General features: G+C 47.8%; 1 protein-coding gene and 1 long non-coding RNA gene across 5 annotated transcripts in view; one reads left to right on the top strand and one right to left on the bottom strand.

The window, feature by feature from the left end:
* Window positions 1–10,849, bottom strand: part of SESN2 (sestrin 2) — an 85,167-nt gene extending 74,318 nt beyond the window's left edge. Inside the window, exons 1-4 of one of the 4 annotated variants that reach the window (XR_013223842.1) lie at window positions 9,885–10,095; window positions 7,300–7,365; window positions 7,083–7,229; window positions 6,411–6,593 (exon numbers count right to left, since the gene is read on the bottom strand). Coding sequence is in view for 2 of the 4 variants with exons in the window: in XM_077295663.1 (XP_077151778.1) it covers window positions 6,411–6,593; window positions 7,083–7,229; window positions 7,300–7,383; window positions 9,885–9,890 (420 nt within the window). In the remaining 2 variants the exon portion in view is untranslated. Of the gene's footprint in view, window positions 1–6,410; window positions 6,594–7,082; window positions 7,230–7,299; window positions 7,384–9,884 lie in introns of all 4 variants that reach the window. The other 3 variants (XR_013223841.1, XM_077295662.1, XM_077295663.1) reach the window with 3 other exon arrangements.
* The window catches only part of LOC143815906 (uncharacterized), a 32,402-nt gene continuing 19,476 nt past the window's right edge, over window positions 10,271–23,196 (top strand). The window contains exon 1 of the long non-coding RNA XR_013223843.1: window positions 10,271–10,339. This is a non-coding gene — a long non-coding RNA (uncharacterized LOC143815906). The remainder of the gene's footprint in view (window positions 10,340–23,196) is intronic.

Raw genomic sequence — 23,196 nt, forward strand, 5'->3', positions numbered from 1 at the left:
GGTATGCGATCATGCTGCAGCGCAGGCACCACTGCCAGCGCCTGCATAAGGGCTCCCCCCTCTCCCCAAGCTATATATAATATTCTTTATGCAAGCTAGGGGGCAGGTCAGTGAGGGATCAGTGACCTGTCAGAAGCCATACAGATAGTACCTAATCAGACCACCACATGAAGATCCCCACAGGCTTCCCCGGAGCATATCATTAACTGAAAAGTCATAGTTACTCACCGATAACGGTGTTTCTCAGAGCCCATGACAGCACACGAGAGAGAGGGGATCTGCCCTTCAGGGACAGGAAACCTACAGGATAAAAGGGCGGTACCTCTCCCCTGCATCAGTTTTGTTTACAGAGCATCGGAGGTCCTCCAGATTAGTCACAACAACAAAAAATATACAACTTTATCATATTGCTTAACAAGTAAACACCGTGTCTATATAAAAAGGCACTTCACACAAAATAATGTGCTCACCGCACACGTGATGAGGGGGGGATAAGCAGGTGCTGTCATGGGCTCTGAGAAACACCGTTATCGGTGAGTAACTATGACTTTCTCAGTCGCCCATGACAGCACACCAGAGAGAATTGCAGAGATATATTGGTTAGGGAAGGACCACAGCCTGCAGAACCCTTCTTCCGAAGGTCAGGTCAGATGAAGAGGCTAGGTCTAAGCGATAGTGTCTGAAAAAGGTTGAAGGTGATGACCAGGTGGCCGCCTTACAAATTTGATCTAATGGTACCTCTGACCTTTCGGCCCAGGAGGTCGCCATAGCCCTTGTAGAGTGGGCCTTCAGTCCCTGTGGAATGGCGTTCCCAGTGGACGAGTAGGCCAAGGCTATTGCGTCTGTTACCCATCGCGCTATAGTGCTCTTAGAAGCTTTAAGTCCTTTCCTAGGTCCCTGGAAGCAGATAAAAAGAGACCCTTCCTTCCTACACTGTTGGGTGGATTTAATATATTGGATTAGACACCTCCTCACATCTAGTGTGTGGAATTTTTCTTCTTTCCTATTTTTAGGGTCTGGACAGAAGGAAGGAAGGATTATTTCCGGAGACCTATGAAATGTGGATGCTACTTTGAGTAGATAGGCAGGGTCTGTTTTTAGTACAACCTTATCATCCAGGATTTGTGTAAAGGGAGGGTTTGCGGACAGGGCTTGGAGATCACTTATTCTACGGGCCGATGTCAGGGCTATTAGGAGGGCAGTTTTAAGTGATAGAATCCTAAGAGGTATTGACTCTACGGGCTCAAACGGGGGTTCTGTCAGGGCTGACAAGACTAAGTTCAAGTCCCAAGTTGGTAATCTATGTACTGTTACAGGTTTAGACCTTGCGGCTGCTCTGATAAACCGTATCACCCAAGGGTTTGCTGCTATGTTTTCACAGTACAGTGCTCCTAGGGCTGATATCTGTACTTTTAAGGTACTTATTGAAAGGCCCAGGTCTAGCCCCTTTTGTAGAAATTATAATATTTCAGTCACTGGAACCCCGTCTTGCAACCTGACCCCGGAGGAGGACAAACATTTTTGCCAAGTTTTACCATATATTTTTGTGGCCACAGGTTTTCTACTCTTCATTAGTGTAGAGACTAGTTTGTTAGAAAAACCTCTATCCGTCAATAGTGACCTCTCAAATTACACGCTGTTAAGTGGAGATTCTCTGACTGAGGGTGGAACACCGGTCCCTGAAACAGAAGGTCCGGAAGATCCAGAAGGACCCAGGGATCGGTGATCGATAGCATCCCCTCAGCCAGGAGAACCAGGCCCTTTTGGGCCAGAAGGGGGCTATTAGGATAAGTCTGGATTTGTCCTCCCTGATTTTCCGCAGAACTGCTGGAATGAGGATGATGGGAGGAAACGCGTACGCAAGAGTTTGTGTCCAAGAAATCGTAAATGCATCTACTGCCCGAGGATTCCCTCTGGGATCTAAGGAGCAAAAGGTTTTCACCTTCCTGTTGTGCATGTTTGCGAAGAGGTCTATTACAGGGACTCCCCATAAGTCTGTAATTTTGTTGAAGATCCCCTGATTCAAGGACCATTCCCCTTGTTTTAGTTGGGTACGACTTAGAAAGTCGGCTTCCTGGTTCTCTACACCTTTTATATGTAGGGTTGATAGGGATAGAAAATTGTTCTGTACCAGGCTGAAAATTTCGGAGGTAGTTTCCATTAATGTTTGAGACCTGGTCCCCCCCTGGTGGTTCAAGTAAGCTACAACTACTTTGTTGTCCGAAAAAATTCGGACATGATGCCCTTGTAATTCTGTTAGGAAAAAAAGTAGTGCATGATTCACCGTCCTCAGCTCTTTTTGGTTTGAGGAAGTCCCGAGTTCCCGACTCGTCCATACCCCCTGAGCGACTTTGTTGTTCAGATGAGCCCCCCACCCTGTGGGACTTGCGTCTGTTGTTACTATCTGAGGGCCTTCTATCACCCAGGGAATCCCTTTTGATAGATTGGTGGGATTTAACCACCAGGTTAGGGAATGAATAACAGGCGAACTTAAGAGTCATGCGACCCTCTAACCGACCCCTTAGTAAATACTGGTTTTTTAAAATGTCCCACTGGAGGGGTCTCGTGTGGATCTGCGCCCACTGAACTGCTGGAAGGCAAGAAGAGAGGGACCCCAGTAACGACATCGCCTTCCTCAGAGACGTGGATGGTTTTGAACAAGCTTCTGACACTAGATGTAATATCTTTTGTCTTTTCTGAATTGGGAGGCGACATTCTTGGGAACTTGAGTCCAAAGTGAGACCCAAAAATTCCTGAACCCTGGTTGGTTCCAGTTTTGACTTTTGAAGGTTCACCAGCCAGCCTAGTTTTTTTTAAAATGTCTATCACTCTGTCGCATTGCTGACTGCAGGGTTGGGCCGAGCTGCTTACAATCAGAAAGTCATCCAAATATGGAACGATTAAAATGTCCTCCTCTCTTAGGTGTGCCATCATCTCTGCTACCAATTTGGTGAAGATGCGAGGTGCGATTGATATGCCGAAGGGAAGAGCTCTGTATTGGTATTCCCTTATCTTTCCCTTTATGACCACCGCCAGTCTGAGGAATTTGAGAATCCTTGTGGATGGGGACGTGATAGTTCTAGATCTCAGCGACGCATACTATATCATAAAACAGTTCGGAAACAGGTTTTTTATTGTTGACTTTATTGATTCCATTTTGAATCGTTTGTTCTTTACGTAAGTATTTAATCTCCGTAAGTTTATTATGGTCCGGAAGGACCCGTCTGGTTTGGGAACCAGGAATAATGGGGAGTAGAACCCCTTCTTTCTCTCCAGAGGGGGAATTTCCTGGATGACATTTTTGTCCAATAATTTTAAAATATCGAGTTCCAGAGCTTCTTGTTGTTGGGGAGAAGACCTCAGTGGAGTTACTACATAGTGTCGGGGGGGGGGTAGGGAAAAAAATTCTATTTGAAGCCCTGCGTTTATCAGATTTAGTATCCAGGGGCTGGTAGTAATTTTTTCCCAGGCCGGGAGGAATTGAGACAATCTCCCTCCCACCCTGGGTGAGACGTCACTTAGGGGGGGGTTTCTTATCTCGTGGGGAAGTACCAAAGAGAAAACCTCTTTCTCTTCTTTTCCCATCGTCCCAGCGGTTTTGTACTCTTGGCGGTCTTTTCCTAAAAAATTTCCTACTCCGAAAGGGCCGCTTATTGAACGTTGGAGTCAGGCTGGGGAACCCCTTTCTTTTTATCACCTGCTTTTTGCAGGATATCGTCCAGAGTCTCTCCGAAAAGAAACTTGCCCTCACACGGGATAGAACACAGTTTGTGTTTAGTTTGTAAATCTCCTGGCCAGCTTTTTAGCCATAGGGTTCTGCGCGCTGCATTTGAGAGTGCTGCAGATTTAGACGTTAACTTAATTGAGTCGGCAGACGAATCAGCTAGAAATGTCGCGGCACCTCTAATCATAGGAATAGAGTCTAACACCTTATTTCTGGGTACCCCATCCCTCAGCTGTTTCTCTAAGTTGTCAATCCAGATCATAAGGGAGCGTGACGTGCATGCAGCTGCTATGGCCGGTCTCAAGCATCCTCCTGCCGACTCCCAGGCACCTTTAAGAAAGGTGTCGGCTCTCTTATCAAGAGGATCTTTTAGGGTTCCCATATCTTCAAATGGTAACGCGTATCTTTTTGAGGCTTTAGCTACCGCCACGTCGAGTTTGGGAGCCTTATCCCATGAAGTGGAAGCTTCCTCTTCAAAGGGATATTTTCTTTTAATAGAGGGAACTGATGCATTTTTCCTCTCTGGTTTTTCCCACTCTTTTTTGATTAATGTTTGTATATTTTCATTTAGGGGAAAAACTTTCCGCTTTTTTTGGCATAGTCCTCCAAACATAACATCCTGAACTGTTTTGTCAGGACGAGGTTCCAATACCCCCATTGTCGACCTCACCGCTTTAACAAGGCCGTCAACCTCATCTAGGGGAAAACAATGACGACCTCCCCTTTCGTCATCTGAAGAAGAGAAAGAGGAGTCCTGTATATCTGAGTTTACAATATCAGAGCTGGAGGAATCAGAATTCCTATAAGGAATAGGTTTTTCCCTACTGACTTTCCTTCCTCCTTTAAGGGTTTTAAACACAGATTCCACCTGTTTTAATTACGGACCGTAACTCAGAGGCAAAGCTTGGAGTCTCCTCACAGAGGACTTGACCAATACACGAGTCACATAATTTTTTATCCCAAGATTGCGGTAATTCTTTATCGCACAATGGGCAGGTTCTGTGCTTTGTTTTTGCCGTTCTCTTCCTTGCCTAGGATAAAGGAGAAGAGGGACCCCAATTACAAAAAATGAGCTTTCACGAAGATCACTCACCAATCAGACGCAGCCACAGGTACCGATTCTGAAGGAGGGGTAGGATCTTGAAGAGAGATCCGTAGATGGTAGCTGATTCACCACGCTGGAATTCTTGCTACGTTGCGTGGAATGGCTACCAGACCGAGAACTCCGGGTGCCAGCAGAGGTTCGCTTCTTTTGCGCGTCCGGTTTCGGTCGTTGATGGTGGCGCTGCTGCTGCGGCGGTGGCGGCTGGAGCTGATCGCTGTCTTCCATGGCTTTATTACCTTGGGACAGCATGCAGCAAGGAGTCTCTATGTGCACCATCTTTTAAGCAAAGCGCTCATTATTAGCCCCTCCTCTTGTGGCTGCATCGATGAGGAAGCGTTCATTTTTTATTTTTTTTTTCCGAAAACTCTACTGCGCATGCGTGCACAGTCAGGGACCCGGAAATGAAGTAATCCGGTTCCGGGGCAGCGCCATCTTGGTACACCTTGGTTACTGCGCTGCCCCTGAACCGGAAGCCGTCCTATTACTTCCGGTGCAGCGCCATCTTGGAACGCCGGCGTCCTGAGTGCGGCCGAATGCCGGGAGCCCCAACACCTATCCGGAGTGGCGGCTGCGCTTCCCCCCGCTCACGCTGAGGACCCATCGGTCATAGCCGTGGTGGCTTCGGACACCGCACCAGCCGTGGCAGGGGCCTCCCCGCTGCCAGGACTCGGACTGGCCGGTTCCGGATTCTTCAGGCTTTTCTTCACGGTTCCAGTTCTTCTCAGGTACCATCCAGAAGGTTCCCCGTCAGGGACAGGAAACCAAACTGATGCAGGGGAGAGGTACCGCCCTTTTATCCTGTAGGTTTCCTGTCCCTGAAGGGCGGATCCCCTCTCTCTGGTGTGCTGTCATGGGCGACTGAGAAATAAAGATTAAAAAACCACCACAAGACAGATTTCATCAACCAAGGTATCATTGTGATCAGTATAACGGCACCGACCTGACACTGTCTGCAGGTTACTGTGCACAATCCTGCTGACAGGTTCCCTTTAAGGCTATGTGCACACGTTCAGGATTTCTTGCAGAAAATTCTGGAGAATTCCGGACATTTTCTGCAAGAAATCCGCAAGAAAACCGCGTGCGTTTTTGCCGCGGTTTTGACGCGTTTTTGCCGCGGTTTTTTCCGGACACTTCCCAATGCATTTTAAGTGGGAAATCCGCAAAAAAATCGCAAAATTAATGAACATGCTGCGTTTTTTACCACGATGCGTTTTTACCGCGGAAAAAAACGCATCATGTGTACAAAAAGTGCAGAATTCATTAAAAATGATAGGATGCATAATATAAGCAGATTATTTGCGGTTTTATAGCGTTTTTATAGGGAAAAACCGCGAAAAAAACGCAAATAATCTGCAACGTGTGAACACAGCCTAAAGCAAGGCAAATCTGATTAAAGGTGGTACTGCACCAGAAATGTGCTGATAAGATGTTTAATTTTATTTTCCTTGCACATTCCAATTGTACCTTGTAGATGGCTATTGTGTGCTCTTCCACTCCATAAACCATTGTGCACCATTGTGGAGCTGAACATTTTCCCTTTCCTTGAAAATACGAGTGTGTATGATCCTGCACATCACTCACCGCAATGTGTTCTTTGGTAATCAGCCATGGCCTATGGGCAAGATATTTATTCAGATCATTTAGTCTGCGCAGTTTCAAAGGAGCATAACTCAGACCTTCTAACCAACGAGGATCCCCACCAGCTTGCAGAAAGCTTGACGAATGGAGGGACACTAAATACACACAGTGGTGCCTTGCAGAAGCCTGAAACAAAGGTAGTGTCATCAGAACATGCTAGAAATAATCACCACTGCACAAGGGCTTCCTTTATCCTGCAGCAAATGCAAACCGATTGTGCTCAAAAATGCATCTAGTGGCTGCAGAAACCATCCACCTTGGTCAGCAAGCAAAGCAGACAAACAGTTTTGCCTTCACATTTCTGAAAGCCCCCCACATACATGTGACCTTATCACCGCAATATATAATGGCTCCAGTGTTCTTACAGCAGTAGACTGTGGATAAAGTCCTAGATGACCAGTGACATGTGCAAGAGCGCCAACTTGTCTGCCCATGGCCAACAGTGGCATGTTTCTGGTTAAAACAGCAGATTGTAATAAGCCGGTTGAAGTGGCCAACAGCGTTTTTCTCCTGGCTTCACAGAGGTCAGGCTGCCTTGGAGATTGTAGACCATCTTATATGGCAGATATTAAAAAACTAATTTATAAACTGAAAATGGCTGAAACCATCACCTACCATTATAGCCACATAGTGTCTCTCTGGAAGGGATAGCGCTCCATCCATATGCAGAAGCTGATGTTGGGTCTTCCAAAATATGTGCAGATATTCTGGATGAAGCCCCATTACTGAGGCAATGTTATCACTCAGAATTGGTCCAGGTAGCTGGAATAAATATATCATTAATATATACTATTATTATGTGCCTACTGTACAGCTCTGTAGACACGCTTACTTGTGACACTGGGACATAGGCACTGGGTCCGATGGCATCTATTGGTCTGGTCTGATCACCTTGATCCTGAAAGTTGAAACACTGCTATAAGACAAGAAGGATCAAATCACATCCACCCAAGTAATTGAAAAAGCCATGACGCAGGCAAGCTGCACGTGTGCATACAGGCTCAGTGCAATGCATAGCATCAATTACATCACCCATCACTGTACTCATACACCGCCCCAGGCACAGGCATCACCTAGGAATGCAGGAGCACAGCATGGTGCCAAATATCACATAGCTGAAGTATGTACTGTACAGGTCACTTCCAACTGCAGAGCAGCCACTCTTCACGATTCTGCATTTATCATTACCAGCAAATGCCACAAGGGAAGCATTATGTAACACCATAGGTTGGCCAGCCAGGACAACATTAACATGTGGACACTAGTGGAGTCATCAGCAAATAGTTTGATCACTTAACAGGACTTCATGTGTAATAGCACAGTAAGACTGCAGCACCTATATCAGCTGATTATCAGCATAGCACTGTGGGGTATATATGCGGTAAACCAGCAAAAGGGAATGGAAGCTACCCGCCTAAAAGATGAAACCGGTTATAGAGGTTGCAGGGACTAATCTGTGCTTGGTGTGTGACCACATCACAGAACTATTATACCATTGGTAATTTTATATAAATAACCCCATTTAAAGGGAGTGTCAACAATGCATATTAAACTATGCTGTACAGTGACATAGGGGGCTCAGCCAGTATTAAAAAAAATAAATAAAATACAGGCACTATTAATTTTAACACCAAGCACCACTTCAGAGATTTTAATTTCAGCGCTGGCGGGGTATCACCAAGTTCCCTGACCCTAATCTTACACTTACCGACCACAGTCTTCATCTCTTCCCACACCACAATCTTGTGACTGATTGGAAGTCAGTGGTAACGGTCAGTCACAAGTTCTCAGAGTATGTCTACAAGAGCCTTGTTCTGGCTCTGTCTTACAACAAGAAGTGACTACCAGATCGCCCAGCAAGCACTGGAGCAATCTGCAGATCACAAGCCACTGGAGACGAAACAGGAGCGGCACTGGGAACAGCTGAAGACAGCAGCTGATACAAGACCAAGTGCCAGGAACTTAGGAGCACCACTCCGGCACTGCAATAAACAAGACCCACACTGGAGTGGTGCTTTACTAGTACAGTGCCTTAGAAAATTACAAGTGTTTCCCTGAAAACATGACCTAGCACTTTACAGGATTTTTAAGGTATGCTTGAAATACAAGTTCTACTCCAAAAACAAGTCCTAGTTACAGTCAAGGCAGGCAATAGGAGTGAAGGTGGGCAATCACCCAGGACCCCCACTCTTAGGGCGTCCAACATTTCTATTGGAAGGTTAAGACCTTTGGTGACTTCAGTCATGTGACCATAATGTCACCAAAGGTCTCAACTCCAGCAGCCCCATTCATTAACACGGGCCTGACAATACCAGTCTTCACGAATTAGGGCCATTGTTCTCGTTAGCACATTGCCCAGTGTAAATTGGAGATGTGCTGCCGATAACAGGACATGTTTGGGGACAGAATGATCTAGTAGTGATCGCTCATCAGCATGTGTACAGAGAAGGTTGCAGGATATTGAAAATGGAAATAGGATTTGAAGAAATTCATGATGGAATTAGGGGCTGGAGCGTTATGTGATGGGCCAGAGAGATGACCTGATTATACATTAATTAATGTGGATTTGTGTTCATGGGGGAAAAAATACCGTTCATCCTCTGATAAAGCAAAAGTAATCAAAACCCAGTCTTATTTTCAGAGGACAGCACATTCAGATGTGAGGCCTTCAGTGCAGCCTTGGCAGCTCCAAGGGGTAAATCACTACCATGTCCCCTCAATTAGGATTACGGGGGTCTGGCCTAGAGTGAGCGCTGTCTGAACTCCGCGTCTACGCGCCAACACTGCCAGAGCGCGGACACCGAGCTCCTGGGGCACCGAGACCCCTCATGTACATTTTAATTTACTCGCTACCATACGCTCCACTAATGTACAGGGCTAGGAGGATTCTTGTCTTATATAGGCCACGTCCCCCATTTCACTGTGCAGATACTTAAAAATGCCTTTTGGCATAAGACTGACTCCAGAAAAAAAAAAGCCCATTAATGGCACCCCCACAATAGGGCCTCCGGGGCTCGTGCAATACAGCTGATCTAACCTGGTGCCATGTACAGGACAGCAGGCTGAAACCGGCAGCGCCATGGAAACCGGCCACTACACCCCGGTCTGCTGCCCAGGTACAGGGCTGAGTGCAGTCCTTACGTAGCCTGGCACTCAGCAGGGGCTGGGGCGACAGAGCAAAGGTCACCAGAGGCTCCCAGGAGACTCATTACTGGCCGAACAACAAGGAGTAAACGTCACCGTGCCACCAAGACAGGGCACAGGCTGCACTCTGCTGGGGCACAGGCTGCACTCTGCTGGGGCACAGGCTGCACTCTGCTGGGGCACAGGCTGCACTCTGCTGGGGCACAGGCTGCACTCTCCTGGGCCAGGGACTCGGGGAAACCAGCAGTTACAATGGATCCGCTCAACACCCACCTTCATGACCCTGCGGGCACAGTACTGTGGGCATCCGGGGTAACACTCAAGGATTCTGGAGCACGTACACTGACTGCCTGCCACCCTAATGGGGGCAACGGACGAGATGGCCGCCAGGGCTGCGGAAAGGCCGGGAGCAGGAGGACTCTGCTGCACATCGGGGCCGCCGGGGCTAGTGCATCATCCGTCCACACTGAGAGACCAAAACTCCTAGCAAGCCGGCTTTGCCTCTATATATAGCTTCGCCAAGAGAACCTTACCCTGGACTTTTCCACCAATCAGTGCACGTGAAATACCAAGCACCGCCCCAAGAGTTCGCAATGGCTCATGGGAGTTGTAGTTTTGTCTCTTTTTTGCCGCGATAGATTTTATGTGAGAAAAACAACTTTTGTAAACTAGCCAATGCGAGAGGTTTATCTGCTGTGCGCCCTAGTGCGGGGTGAGAGGGCGCCCTGGTAGGTATGGGGTGAACTGGCGCACTGGTGTGGGGTGAGGGTGCTCTGCTGTGGGGTGAAAGGGTGCCCTGGTGTGGGGTGAGAGGGCACTCTGGTGTGGGGTGAGAGGGCGCCCTGGTATGGGGTGAACTGGCGCACTGGTGTGGGGTGAGAGGGCGCTCTGGTGTGGGGTGAAAGGGTGCCCTGGTGTGGGGTGAGAGGGCACTCTGGTGTGGGGTGAAAGGGTGCCCTAGTGTGGGGTGAGAGGGCGCACTGCGGTGGGGTGAGAGAGCGCTCTGGTGTGGGGTGAGAGGGCGCTCTGGTGGGTGAAAGGGTGCCCTGGTGTGGGGTTAGAGGGCGCTCTGGTGTGGGGTGAGAGGGTGCTCTGGTGTGGGGTGAAAGGGCGCTCTGTTGTGGGGTGAAAGGGTGCCCTGGTTTGGGGTGAGAGGGCGCCCTGGTATGGGGTGAACTGGCGCACTGGTGTGGGGTGAGAGGGCGCTCTGGTGTGGGGTGAAAGGGCACATTCAGTGCACGTGAAATACCAAGCACCGCCCCAAGAGTTCACAATGGCTCATGGGAGTTGTAGTTTTGTCTCTTTTTTGCTGCGATAGATTTTATGTGAGAAAAACAACTTTTGTAGAGTGCCAATGCGAGATGTTTATCTGCTGTGCGCCCTAGTGCGGGGTGAAAGGGCGCCCTGGTGTGGGGTGAAAGGGTGCCCTGGTTTGGGGTGAGAGGGTGCCCTGGTAGGTGTGGGGTGAACTGGAGCACTGGTGTGGGGTGAGGGTGCTCTGCTGTGGGGTGAGAGGGCACTCTGGTGTGGGGTGAGAGGGCGCCCTGGTATGGGGTGAACTGGCGCACTGGTGTGGGGTGAGAGGGCGCTCTGGTGTGGGGTGAAAGGGTGCCCTGGTGTGGGGTGAGAGGGCGCTCTGGTGTGGGGTGAAAGGGTGCCCTGGTGTGGGGTGAGAGGGCACTCTGGTGTGGGGTGAAAGGGTGCCCTAGTGTGGGGTGAGAGGGCGCACTGCTGTGGGGTGAGAGAGCGCTCTGGTGTGGGGTGAGAGGGCGCTCTGGTGGGTGAAAGGGTGCCCTGGTGTGGGGTTAGAGGGCGCTCTGGTGTGGGGTGAGAGGGTGCTCTGGTGTGGGGTGAAAGGGCGCTCTGTTGTGGGGTGAAAGGGTGCCCTGGTTTGGGGTGAGAGGGCGCCCTGGTATGGGGTGAACTGGCGCACTGGTGTGGGGTGAGAGGGCGCTCTGGTGTGGGGTGAAAGGGCACATTCAGTGCACGTGAAATACCAAGCACCGCCCCAAGAGTTCACAATGGCTCATGGGAGTTGTAGTTTTGTCTCTTTTTTGCTGCGATAGATTTTATGTGAGAAAAACAACTTTTGTAGAGTGCCAATGCGAGAGGTTTATCTGCTGTGCGCCCTAGTGCGGGGTGAAACGGCGCCCTGGTGTGGGGTGAAAGGGTGCCCTGGTTTGGGGTGAGAGGGTGCCCTGGTAGGTGTGGGGTGAACTGGCGCACTGGTGTGGGGTGAGGGTGCTCTGCTGTGGGGTGAGAGGGCACTCTGGTGTGGGGTGAGAGGGCGCCCTGGTATGGGGTGAACTGGCGCACTGGTGTGGGGTGAGAGGGCGCTCTGGTGTGGGGTGAGAGGGCGCTCTGGTGTGGGGTGAAAGGGTGCCCTGGTGTGGGGTGAGAGGGCGCTCTGGTGTGGGGTGAAAGGGTGCCCTGGTGTGGGGTGAGAGGGCACTCTGGTGTGGGGTGAAAGGGTGCCCTAGTGTGGGGTGAGAGGGCGCACTGCTGTGGGGTGAGAGAGCGCTCTGGTGTGGGGTGAGAGGGCGCTCTGGTGTGGGGTGAAAGGGTGCCCTGGTGTGGGGTTAGAGGGCGCTCTGGTGTGGGGTGAGAGGGTGCTCTGGTGTGGGGTGAAAGGGCGCTCTGTTGTGGGGTGAAAGGGTGCCCTGGTTTGGGGTGAGAGGGCGCCCTGGTATGGGGTGAACTGGCGCACTGGTGTTGGGTGAGAGGGCGCTCTGGTGTGGGGTGAAAGGGCACATTCAGTGCACGTGAAATACCAAGCACCGCCCCAAGAGTTCACAATGGCTCATGGGAGTTGTAGTTTTGTCTCTTTTTTGCTGCGATAGATTTTATGTGAGAAAAACAACTTTTGTAGAGTGCCAATGCGAGAGGTTTATCTGCTGTGCGCCCTAGTGCGGGGTGAAAGGGCGCCCTGGTGTGGGGTGAAAGGGTGCCCTGGTTTGGGGTGAGAGGGCGCCCTGGTAGGTATGGGGTGAACTGGCGCACTGGTGTGGGGTGAGGGTGCTCTGCTGTGGGGTGAAAGGGTGCCCTGGTTTGGGGTGAGAGAGCGCCCTGGTATGGGGTGATGGCGCACTGGTGTGGGGTGAGAGGGCGCTCTGGTGTGGGGTGAGAGGGCGCTCTGGTGTAGGGTGAAAGGGTGCACTAGTGTGGGGTGAGAGGGCGCACTGCTGTGGGGTGAAAGGGTGCCCTGGTGTGGGGTGAACTGGCGCACTGCTGTGGGGTGAAAGGGCGCACTAGTGTGGGGTGAGTGGGCGCACTGGCGTGGGGTGAAGTGGACGTTCAAGGAGAACGCGTGTAAACATGCAGTGGACGAGGCTGTGTGTACATAGCAGTGTGAAGGTTGCCCCTGCTAACTGATCACACGCTGGGTGCACTACTGCTGCATCTTGCACACGCAACAATGTCACACATCGTGGGAAAGAAATCACGGAACTCCATTGCAGAAGACTTAAATTTTACCCAACCTTTGCCCCCAAAATATTTAGTGGAGGAGGAGTCATACCGACCAACTTGTAGAAACAGAGAGGGACATGATCCTCAACATCCAATCAGAAAAGGACATGCTCTCATTGTCGCATCAGTCATTGTCACAGATGAGTAAATGGGTCTGTGAGACTATAGTTCAAAATGCCGTCCAATAAAAATCAGTCACCACATGGACATTGGATGTGATATAGCGCATGATGTCCGCAAAAATGTCACCAATACAGTATGATGTCCCCACAACATGATACCCTAGTGCATGCACAGTATTGTGTCCCCCCAATATGATACCCCCACTACATGCACAGTATGATGTCCCCACACATTCTCATCAAGAGAATGCCAAGAGTGAGCAAAGCAGTCATCAAAGCAAAAGGTGGCTACTTTGAAGAACCTAGAATATAAGACATAATTTCAGTTGTTTCACACTTTTTTGTTAAGTATATAATTCCACATGTGTTAATTCATAGTTTTGATGCCTTCAGTGTGAATGTACAATTTTCATACTCATAAAAATACAGAAAAATCTTGAAATGAGAAAGTGTGTCCAAACTTTTGGTCTGTACTGTATTACCCCTACTACATGCACAGTATGGTACCCCAGACATTCTGATGTTGCCCCTGTGCCCCAATACAGTATGATTTACCCTCATTATGATACCCCCATTACATGCACAGTATGATGCCCCAGGCATCCTGATGTTGCCCCAGTGCCCCTAATACAGTATGATGTCCCCACAATATGGTACCCCCATTACATGCACAGTATGGTGCACCAAGCATCCTGATGTTCCCCCAGTGCCCCAATACAGTATGATCTCACATTATGATACACCCATTACATGCACAGTATGGTACCCCAGGCATCCTGATGTTGCCCCAGTGCCCCCAATACAGTATGATGTACCCACAAATATGATACCCCCATTACATGCACAGTATAGTGCCCCAGGTATCCTGATGTTGCCCCAGTGCCCCCAATACAGCAGGAAGTACGACAGCATCTAAAAATCACTAAAATTGACAAATCTCCAGGCCCAGATGGGATACAAACCCGAGTACTGCAGGAACTAAGTACAGTCATTGATAAGCCATTATTTTTAATATTTAAAGATTCCATAATAACAGGGTCTGTACCACAGGACTCGTGTATAGCGAATGTGGTGCCAATATTCAAAAAGGGGACAAAAACTGAACGTGGAAATTATAGGCCAGTAAGCTTAACCTCTACTGTGGGTTAAATCCTGGAGGGAATTCTAAGAGATACTATGCTGGAGTATCTAAAGAAGAATAACCTCATGACCCAATATCAGCATGGGTTTACTAGGGACCGTTCCTGTCAGACAAATCTGATCAGTTTCTATGAAGAGGTAAGTTCCGGACTGGACCAAGGACACGCAGTGGACGTGGTGTATGTGGACTTTTCAAAAGCTTTTGATACGGTGCCTCACAAAAGGTTGAAATAAAATAAAATGAGAACAATGGGGATAGGGGAAAATATGTGTAAGTGGGTTAAGAGCTGGCTCAGGGATAGGAAACAAAGGGTGGTTATTGATGGAGCACAGTCGGACTGGGTCGCGGTTAGCAGTGGGGTACCACAGGGGTCAGTATTTGGCCCTCTTAACATATTTATTAATGACCTTGTAGGGCAGAGGTGTCAAACTGCATTCCTCGAGGGCCTCAAACCATGAGTGTTTTCAAGATTTCCTTAGCCTTCCACAAGGTGCTGGAATCATTCTGTGCAGGTGATTAAATTATCACCTGTGCAATACAAGGAAATCCTGAAAACATGACCTGTTTGCGGCCCTCGAGGAATGCAGTTTGACACCTCTGTTGTAGGGGGCATACAGAGTAGAATTTCAATATTTGCAGATGACACTAAACTCTGCAGGCTAATCAATACAGAGGAGGACAATTTTATATTACAGGAGGATTTATGTAAACTAGAAGCTTGGGCTGATAAATGGCAAATTACTTTTAAAGGGAACCTGTCACCCTAAAATCGACGATGAGCTAAGCCCACAAGCATCAGTGGCTTATCTACAGCATTCTGGAATGCTGTAGATAAGCCCCCGATGTATCCTGAATGATGAGAAAAAGAGGTTATATTATACTCACCCAGGGGCGGTCCCCGCTGCGGTCCGGTCCGATGGGCGTCGCAGTCCAGTCCTTGGCCTCCCATCTTCTTACGATGACGTCCTCTTGTCTTCACGCTGCGGCTCCGGCGCATGCATACTTTGTCTGCCCTGTTGAGGGCAGCGCAAAGTACTGCAGTGCGCAGGCGTCGGGTCTCTCTGACCTTTTCTCGGCGCCTGTACACTGCAGTACTTTGCTCTGCCCTCAACAGGGCAGACAAAGTACGCCTGCGCCGGATCCGCAGTGTGAAGACAAGAAGAGGACGTCATCGTAAGAAGATGGGAGGCCCCGGACCGGACCGCGACGCCCACCGCAGCGGGACCGCCCCTGGGTGAGTATAATCTAACCTCTTTTACTTATCTTTCAGGATACATCGGGGGCTTATCTACAGCATTACAGAATGCTGTAGATAAGCCCCTGATGCTGGTGGGCTTAGCTCATCGTCGATTTTGGGGTGACAGGTTCCCTTTTAATAGGGATAAATGTAAGGTCATGCACTTGGGTAGAGAAAATAATATGTATAATTATGTGCTTAATTGTAAAACACTGGGCAAAACCTTCAATGAAGACCTGGGAGTATGGGGGATGACAAACTCACATTTGGCGGCCACTGTCAGGCAGCTGCTAGAAAAGGCAAATAAAATAATGGGATGCATTAAAAGAGGCATAGATGCTCATGAGGAGAACATAATTTTACCTCTATAAAAGTCACTTGTGCGACCACACTTAGGGTATGTGACGCTGCGGATTCGCAGCTGTTTTCCATGAATTTACAGTACCATGTAAACCTATGGAAAACAAAATCCGCAGTGCACATGCTGTGGAAAAAAACGTGCGGAAATGCTGCATTATTTATTCCGCAGCATGTTCATTCTTTGTGCGGATTCCGCAGTGGTTTACACCTGCTCCATAATAGGAATCCGCAGGTATAAAACCGCAGGTGGAATCCGCACAAAAACCGCATAAAGTCCAAGGTAAATCCGCAGGTAAAACGCAGTGCTTTTTACCTGCGGATTTCTCAAAACAGGTGAGGAAAAATCCGCAGAGGTTCCATCTACGTGTGCACATACCCTTAGAATACTGTGTACAGTTCTGGTCTCCGGTGTACAAGAAAGACATAGCTGAACTAGAGTGGGTGCAGAGAAAAACGACCAAGGTTATTAGAGGACTGGGGGGTCTGCAATACCAAGACAGGTTATTACACTTGGGGTTATTTAATTTGTAAAAACGAAGGCTAAGGCATGATCTTATTTTAATGTATAAATATATGAGGGGACAGTACAGAGACCTTTCTAATGACCTTTTTACTCCCAGACCTGAGACAGGGACAAGCGGGCATCCTCTACGTCTGGAGGAAAGAAGGTTTAAGCAAAATCACAGACACTGATTCTTTACTGTAAGAGCAGTGAGACTATGGAACTCTCTGCCGTATGATGTTGTAATGAGTGATTCATTACTAAAATTTAAGAGGGGTCTGGATACCTTTCTTGAAAACCATAATGTTAAAGGTTATATACACTAGTTTCCTTGATAGGGCGCTGATCCAGGGAACCAGTCTGTGGAGTTGGGAAGGAATTTTTTTTCCCCAACGTGGAGCTTACTGTCTGCCACATGGTTTTTTTTTGCCTTCCTCTGGATCAACATGTTAGGGCATGTTAGGTTTGGCTATGGGTTGAACTAGATGGACTTAAAGTCTTCCTTCAACCTTTAACTTTGTTGCTATGTAAGGCTAGTTTCACATTTGCGTTCGAATCCGCAGCGTTTAATCCGCAAGTGCAGGAAAAAAGGCATAGAAACACGTACAAACGCAGCGTTGTTTAGACGCATGCGGGAACGCATGCGGTTTATAAAACGCCGTGTTTTCACGCTTTTCCATGCGTTTTGTCATGCGTTTGCGTTTTTTGTGCGTATGGTGGAAAATTTTACAGGAGAAAAATCTAGATAACCAGACACCGCCAATGGGACTACAGAGGGCGTTTATTATGGGATATCTATATATATAGACCCTAGGACTGCTGAAATCTTAACAGTGTGCTACTGTATCCTGTGTCATGATGTATGTTCGCATGGATAGCTTTTATTTCAACCTGGATTTAAGCATCAAGCTGTTTCTTGCCTGTGCGTTTGCTTGGGAGCAACACAGAAATCGCGAAAGATGGAGAAGGACACGGCGTAGGCGTTTTTGGCGACACCCCATTATCGAACTCCGTGAGAGCTGTGGAGCCTATCACATGATATATGGCGAGCTTAATGCCAACCCGGACAAATTCCCGGAATATACCAGGATGTCGCAAGTCTCTTTTTGGGATTTGCTTGGTCGTGTCCAAGGAGCCATCCGGAGACAAGACACCCAGCTCCGTAGAGCGATTCCAGCAGAGGAACGTCTGTTGGTTACATTAAGGTACGTAACAATTCTAAACAAATGCCAGTCATTATTTTTGTTGGTCTGACATGTATTCTTTGTATTTTCCTTTATGTCTTTAGCAGAACAACACCATAAATAGAATTGATTGTAATTTCTTTTTTATTTATTTTATTACAGATTTCTGGCAACCGGAGAGAGCTTATCATCCCTCCACTTCCAATACCGGCTTGAAATTTCCACCCTGTCCGGAATAGTTGCGGACACCTGCCGGGCTTTGTGGAACGTTCTCCGGAAAGAATTTATACCCCTACCCACCGAGGACATGTGGATGGGAATTGCAGAGAAATTCTGGAGTGTGTGTGATTTCCCCAACTGTTTGGGTGCGGTGGATGGAAAGCACATACGCATTATCAAACCAGCCAGAACAGGATCAGAGTACTTCAACTACAAAAAATATTTTTCTGTTGTGCTCATGGCAATAGCAGAGGCGGACTGTCGCTTCCTCGCTGTGGACATTGGAGCTTTTGGCCGTGGCAACGATTCCCAGACTTTCAAGAACTCGGATATGGGCCGCCGTGTGTATGGCAAAAATTTTAATTTACCACGGCCACGACCTCTCCCCAACACTGAAGGCCCACCGATGCCATTTGTTATGGTTGGGGATTAGGCCTTTCAGATGTGTGAAAACCTACTGAAGCCATATTCCAGTCGGGACTTGAACCACACTAAAAGGATCTTTATCTACAGACTGACCACTGCCCGAAGAACAGTAGAGTGTACCTTTGGGATTCTAGTCTCAAAATGGCGCATTCTTGCAACAGCCATTAATCTAAAATTGGAGACAGTCGATGAGGTGGTCGAAGCTTGTGTGGTTCTCCACAATTACATAATGGCTAAGAAGCGACCCAACATTGAACTGGATGAGCCAGTGGCAAACCCATTGCCAGATTACCAGCATCACCCACTGCGGTCAACTGCTGAATTTGGACACATGCGGGACCAATTTGCTGCCTTTTTTGATTCTGATATTAGACGTGTGGCATGGCAGGACAATATTGTGTAAAATGTCCTGTTGTGTTTGGGTATGTACCAGTTATGTTTTAAATGTTACTAATATTTGTTGTTAATAAACTTTTTTTGTTATCTTGACCGTGTCTCCTATGTATTTCCTCTACAAACCACTTAGGTTGTTAGTGGTAAGGTTGTTGACGTCATTGCGTCCTGATTCTGTTCTGCAGTATCTATTGGATGCAGACTGAAGAGACGATGGCTGTTTAATACAAAACAGATATATACTCATCAAGTCAGGTGTCAGAAATAATGAATTCATGATGCACATATAACAGCCTCATGAATTCACTATTTCTGACACATGTACAGGTGAGTATAGATATGCCTGTATGACCTCCATCGTCCCTTCACTTTGTGTGAAATAAATTACGTACACAGAAGAGAAAACAGAGGTTATACAAGGCAGTTCTCTACTCACCAGGTCAGGTGTCCTAACTAATGAGTTTTTGGACACATGACCTGTTGAGTATAGTTCTGCTTTGTATTGCCGCCATTTTCTCTTCAGTCTGCAACACTAGTCACAGAGTAAGCAGAAGGAAGAGATTATGGAGAAAATACAAGTATAAATTATTTTGGCCACACATATCTCTATACCAAACACACACAAAGCTGCAGTGTTGTACTTGCTAACTACTGGAGCTATGAGGTGGCAAAAAAATAAAGTGTGCGGCGCAGTGTTTTATTTGGCTCAGGGAGTGTGTTGCCGGCGTCGAAATACACAATTAACCAAACATTTTTTGGGGCAAAAACATTATTATTTATTTTTACACCAAAAAACAAAATTAACTGCGCCTGCTTGGGTTAGAGTGGTGGAAACGGGGGGTATGTAGCTGTGAAGCTTGACTCACTATGGACGACGCAGGTTTGGCAGGAGAAGGGGCAATTCAATTACTGGGGTCTGGGTGATCTGGGATGGGACTCGATGCATGAGAGGGCTGAGACACGCTGGAAGGGTGAGACAAACCTGACATTACAGACACATTGGGAGGTGAGGGGGGAGGAATAGAGATAGTCCCCTGTTTCTTTTTCCCTTTTTGGGATCAGCATTGCGGTCTGGTGAGCCTCGGCAGGCTCATTTCTTGCGGCCTGGTCATAGTGGCCGAACTGTCAGGGTCTTTGTCCCGCTGCTGCATGGTTGCAGTTGGAGGTTGGAAGGCCATGCCAGGGTCCTGCTGCTGCATAGTGGCGTGGAAGGCCATGCCTGGGTCCTGCTGCTGCATGGTGGAATGGAAGACCATGCCTGGGTCCTGCTGCTGCATGGTGGAGCAGAAGGCCATGCCTGGGTCCTGCTGCTGCATGGTGGAGCAGAAGGCCATGCCTGGGTCCTGCTGCTGCATGGTGAAGCGGAAGGCCATGCCTGGGTCCTGCTGAATTGTGGTGGTGTAATAATTATAGGGGATAACTCAGGAGACTCTGCGTGGAACAAGATGACTACAGGACACAGTTTTATAAGTGGTAAAGTCTATATTATCACACGGTGATTCAAACAGGTGCAGAGAGAAACTCAAGTCCACAACACTTAATGCAAATATCAAATGCAGCTCAGCAGAAACTTCAGAGGAAAATGCAAACATGCAGAAAGTCTATGAAGCACAATTATTCTTGAGGATACTTGACACGAATAAGTCCTTGCTTAGTCCAAAACACAGATAGATATGCTTATGAGGCAGTTCAAATAATATCTTAGCTCAACCAGGGAGGTCTGGGTAATAGTCTCAGGTTCTTGCAGAGCAGAAACAGCTTACATGTCCAGCAAATGCAGATGGAAGTAAACACGAGCAGCAGATGATGGAGGATTACTGGAACTGGTGTATGCAGCAGGAACTCAGAGCAGAGTAGAAGGATCACCACACAGGTTCACAGGAGCAGGTATATAGCCAGGGAGTAATCAGAGGTCAGGAGCTGAATGCAAGGCAGAATACTCTAGCACAGACTGAAGGCTGGGGTGGAGTTTTATAGCAGGAAGACACAGTGCACATGAGACCAAAGACGCCTTCTTGGAAAAGGGCAGTAATGCACAAAAAGGTAATAAAAAATGTTCAGAGTCCTGACATTACTCCCTCCTTAGAAGCGGCCTCAGGACGATCCTGGACCTGGTTTCTCGGAATCTCTGATGAAAACAAGAAATCTTCTGTTGGGCATTGATGTTTTCCACAGGTTCCCAAGAGTCTTCTTTAGGGGGATATCCCTGCCATCTTATCAGATATTGGAGCCGATTCCTGCGAATCCTGGAATCAACAATTTCCTCCACCACGAATTGTTCTTGCCCATCAATCACCACAGGCTGCGGAGGTGGCACAACACGTCCCTGGAAGGTATTAGGAGATACAGGCTTCAGTAAAGATACATGAAAAACTGGGTGTACCTTCATAGTCCTAGGCAGCTTCAGCCGGCAGGCCACAGAGCTCACAATACTGTTGATCTTGAAAGGGCCAATGAATTTCTGTCCAAGTTTTTGTGAAGGAATGTTTAACTTCAGATTCTTAGTTGCTAACCACATGGAATCTCCTACCTTGAACATGGGTGAAGGTTTATGAAATCTATCATCCGATCTCTTATAACGTTCTTGAGCTGTGGTCACGGATTCCTTCAGAACCTCCAGATTTTGCCTCATTGCAGTCAGCCTTTCCTCCACTGCCGGAACCGGAGAATTAATTGGAGACCTAGGTAAGATACACGGATGATAACCCAGATTGGCAAAGAAAGGTGTAAATTTAGTGGAGGCGCTCTGAGAATTGTTATATGAAAATTCGGCTAACGGCAGCAACTCCAACCAATCATCCTGGAGATGGCTGACATAGCATCTTAGATATTGTTCCAGCGTCTGGTTGGTAAGTTCAGTCTGACCATTTGTCTGGGGATGGTAAGTGGAAGAGAGACAGACATTAATATTGAGTGCAGAGCAAAACCCCTTCCAGAATCTTGAAGTGAACTGCACTCCACGGTCAGAGATGATCTCATCTGGAACCCCATGCAACCGAAAGACATTCTGTATAAACAAGTTCACTGTATCTTTAGCTGAGGGGAGGCCGGTGCACAGAACAAAATGAGCAGCTTTAGTCAGGCGATCAACTACCACCATGATTGTATTCATGCCCCCCGATGTACGCAGCTACACAATAAAGTCCATTGATATAGACCCCCAAGGGCGGGACGGAACAGGTAATGGTTGTAGAAGACCAGTAGGTGCCACATGAGGAGTCTTATAACTAGCATATACCTCGCAAGAGAGAACATAGTCCTTGGTATCCTTCAGGCAAGTTGGCCACCAGAAGAATCGGCTCAGGAACTCTTGTGTCTTCTGTACCCCCCTGTGACCAGCCAACTTGGAGTCATGTACCAACTTGAAGATCTGCAGGCGGACGACCTCAGGGACGTAGATACGTCGATCTCTGAACCACATGCCACCTTTAAAGACAAGATTAATATCCACAGGTGGGTTGGCCAGAAATACATCACCGTCATAGGCCTCCCTGCACTCCTTCCACAAGTCCTGATCATGGATAACTCTGATGAAATTGGCATCAGATAGAATGGTCTTGGACGGGGCTCCAGGTATGGAATCCGCAGCATGGATTCAGGATAAAGCATCAGCCTTCCCATTACGAGAACCTGGACGGTACGAGATAACAAAGTTAAATTGATTTAAAAATAAGTTCCAACGAGCCTGACGAGGAAAAAGACATCTAGCGGATCTAAGGAACTCTAAATTGCGATGGTCAGTTAGCACTATGATCTGTTGTGCAGCTCCTTGCAGATGATGCCTCCATTCTTTGAAAGCCGCAATAATAGCCAGCAATTTCTTGTCTCCCACGTTGTAATTCTTCTCTGCTGAGGTTAGTCTACGGGAAAAGAAAGCACAAGGATGTAGCAGACCCTTCTCTCCAGTTCTTTGGGAGAAAATAGCCCCCAAAGCATTATCAGAAGCGTCCACCTCCACAATGAAAGAAAGTGTTGGATCTGGGTGTATCAACAGCGGTGCTGATGTGAAACAGATCTTAAGCCGATCAAAAGCTTCTTGAGCCTGTGATGACCACTTAAAGGGCTTTTCCTTCTTTGTCAAGGAAGTAATGAGACGGACAATATCAGAAAAATTTCGAATGAAGCGTCTGTAGAAATTTGCAAAACCAATAAAACGTTGGACCTTCTTAACGTTCTTGGGTACCGGCCAGTCAAGGATAGCCTGAATCTTACCAGATTCCATGTTCCATGTTCAGATGATATAACCTAAGAACTGTATCTCAGAACGATGGAACTCACATTTCTCCGGCTTAATATACAGATGGTTCTCTTTCAGATGTCTTAAAACAGTTTTGACATGTTCTTAATGTTCCTGTAAAGAGTCAGAAAAGATTAGTATATCGTCCAAATAGATCACTACAAACTGGTCCAACAAATCTCTGAAAATGTCATTTGCAAGGTGCTGAAACGTTGCAGGGGCATTACAAAGCCCGAAGGGCATCACAAGAGATTCAAAGTGTCCATACCAGCATCTGAATGCTGTCTTCCACTCAT

This window comes from Ranitomeya variabilis, chromosome 3, assembly GCF_051348905.1.
Source record: "Ranitomeya variabilis isolate aRanVar5 chromosome 3, aRanVar5.hap1, whole genome shotgun sequence".
NCBI classification, from domain to species: domain Eukaryota; kingdom Metazoa; phylum Chordata; class Amphibia; order Anura; family Dendrobatidae; genus Ranitomeya; species Ranitomeya variabilis.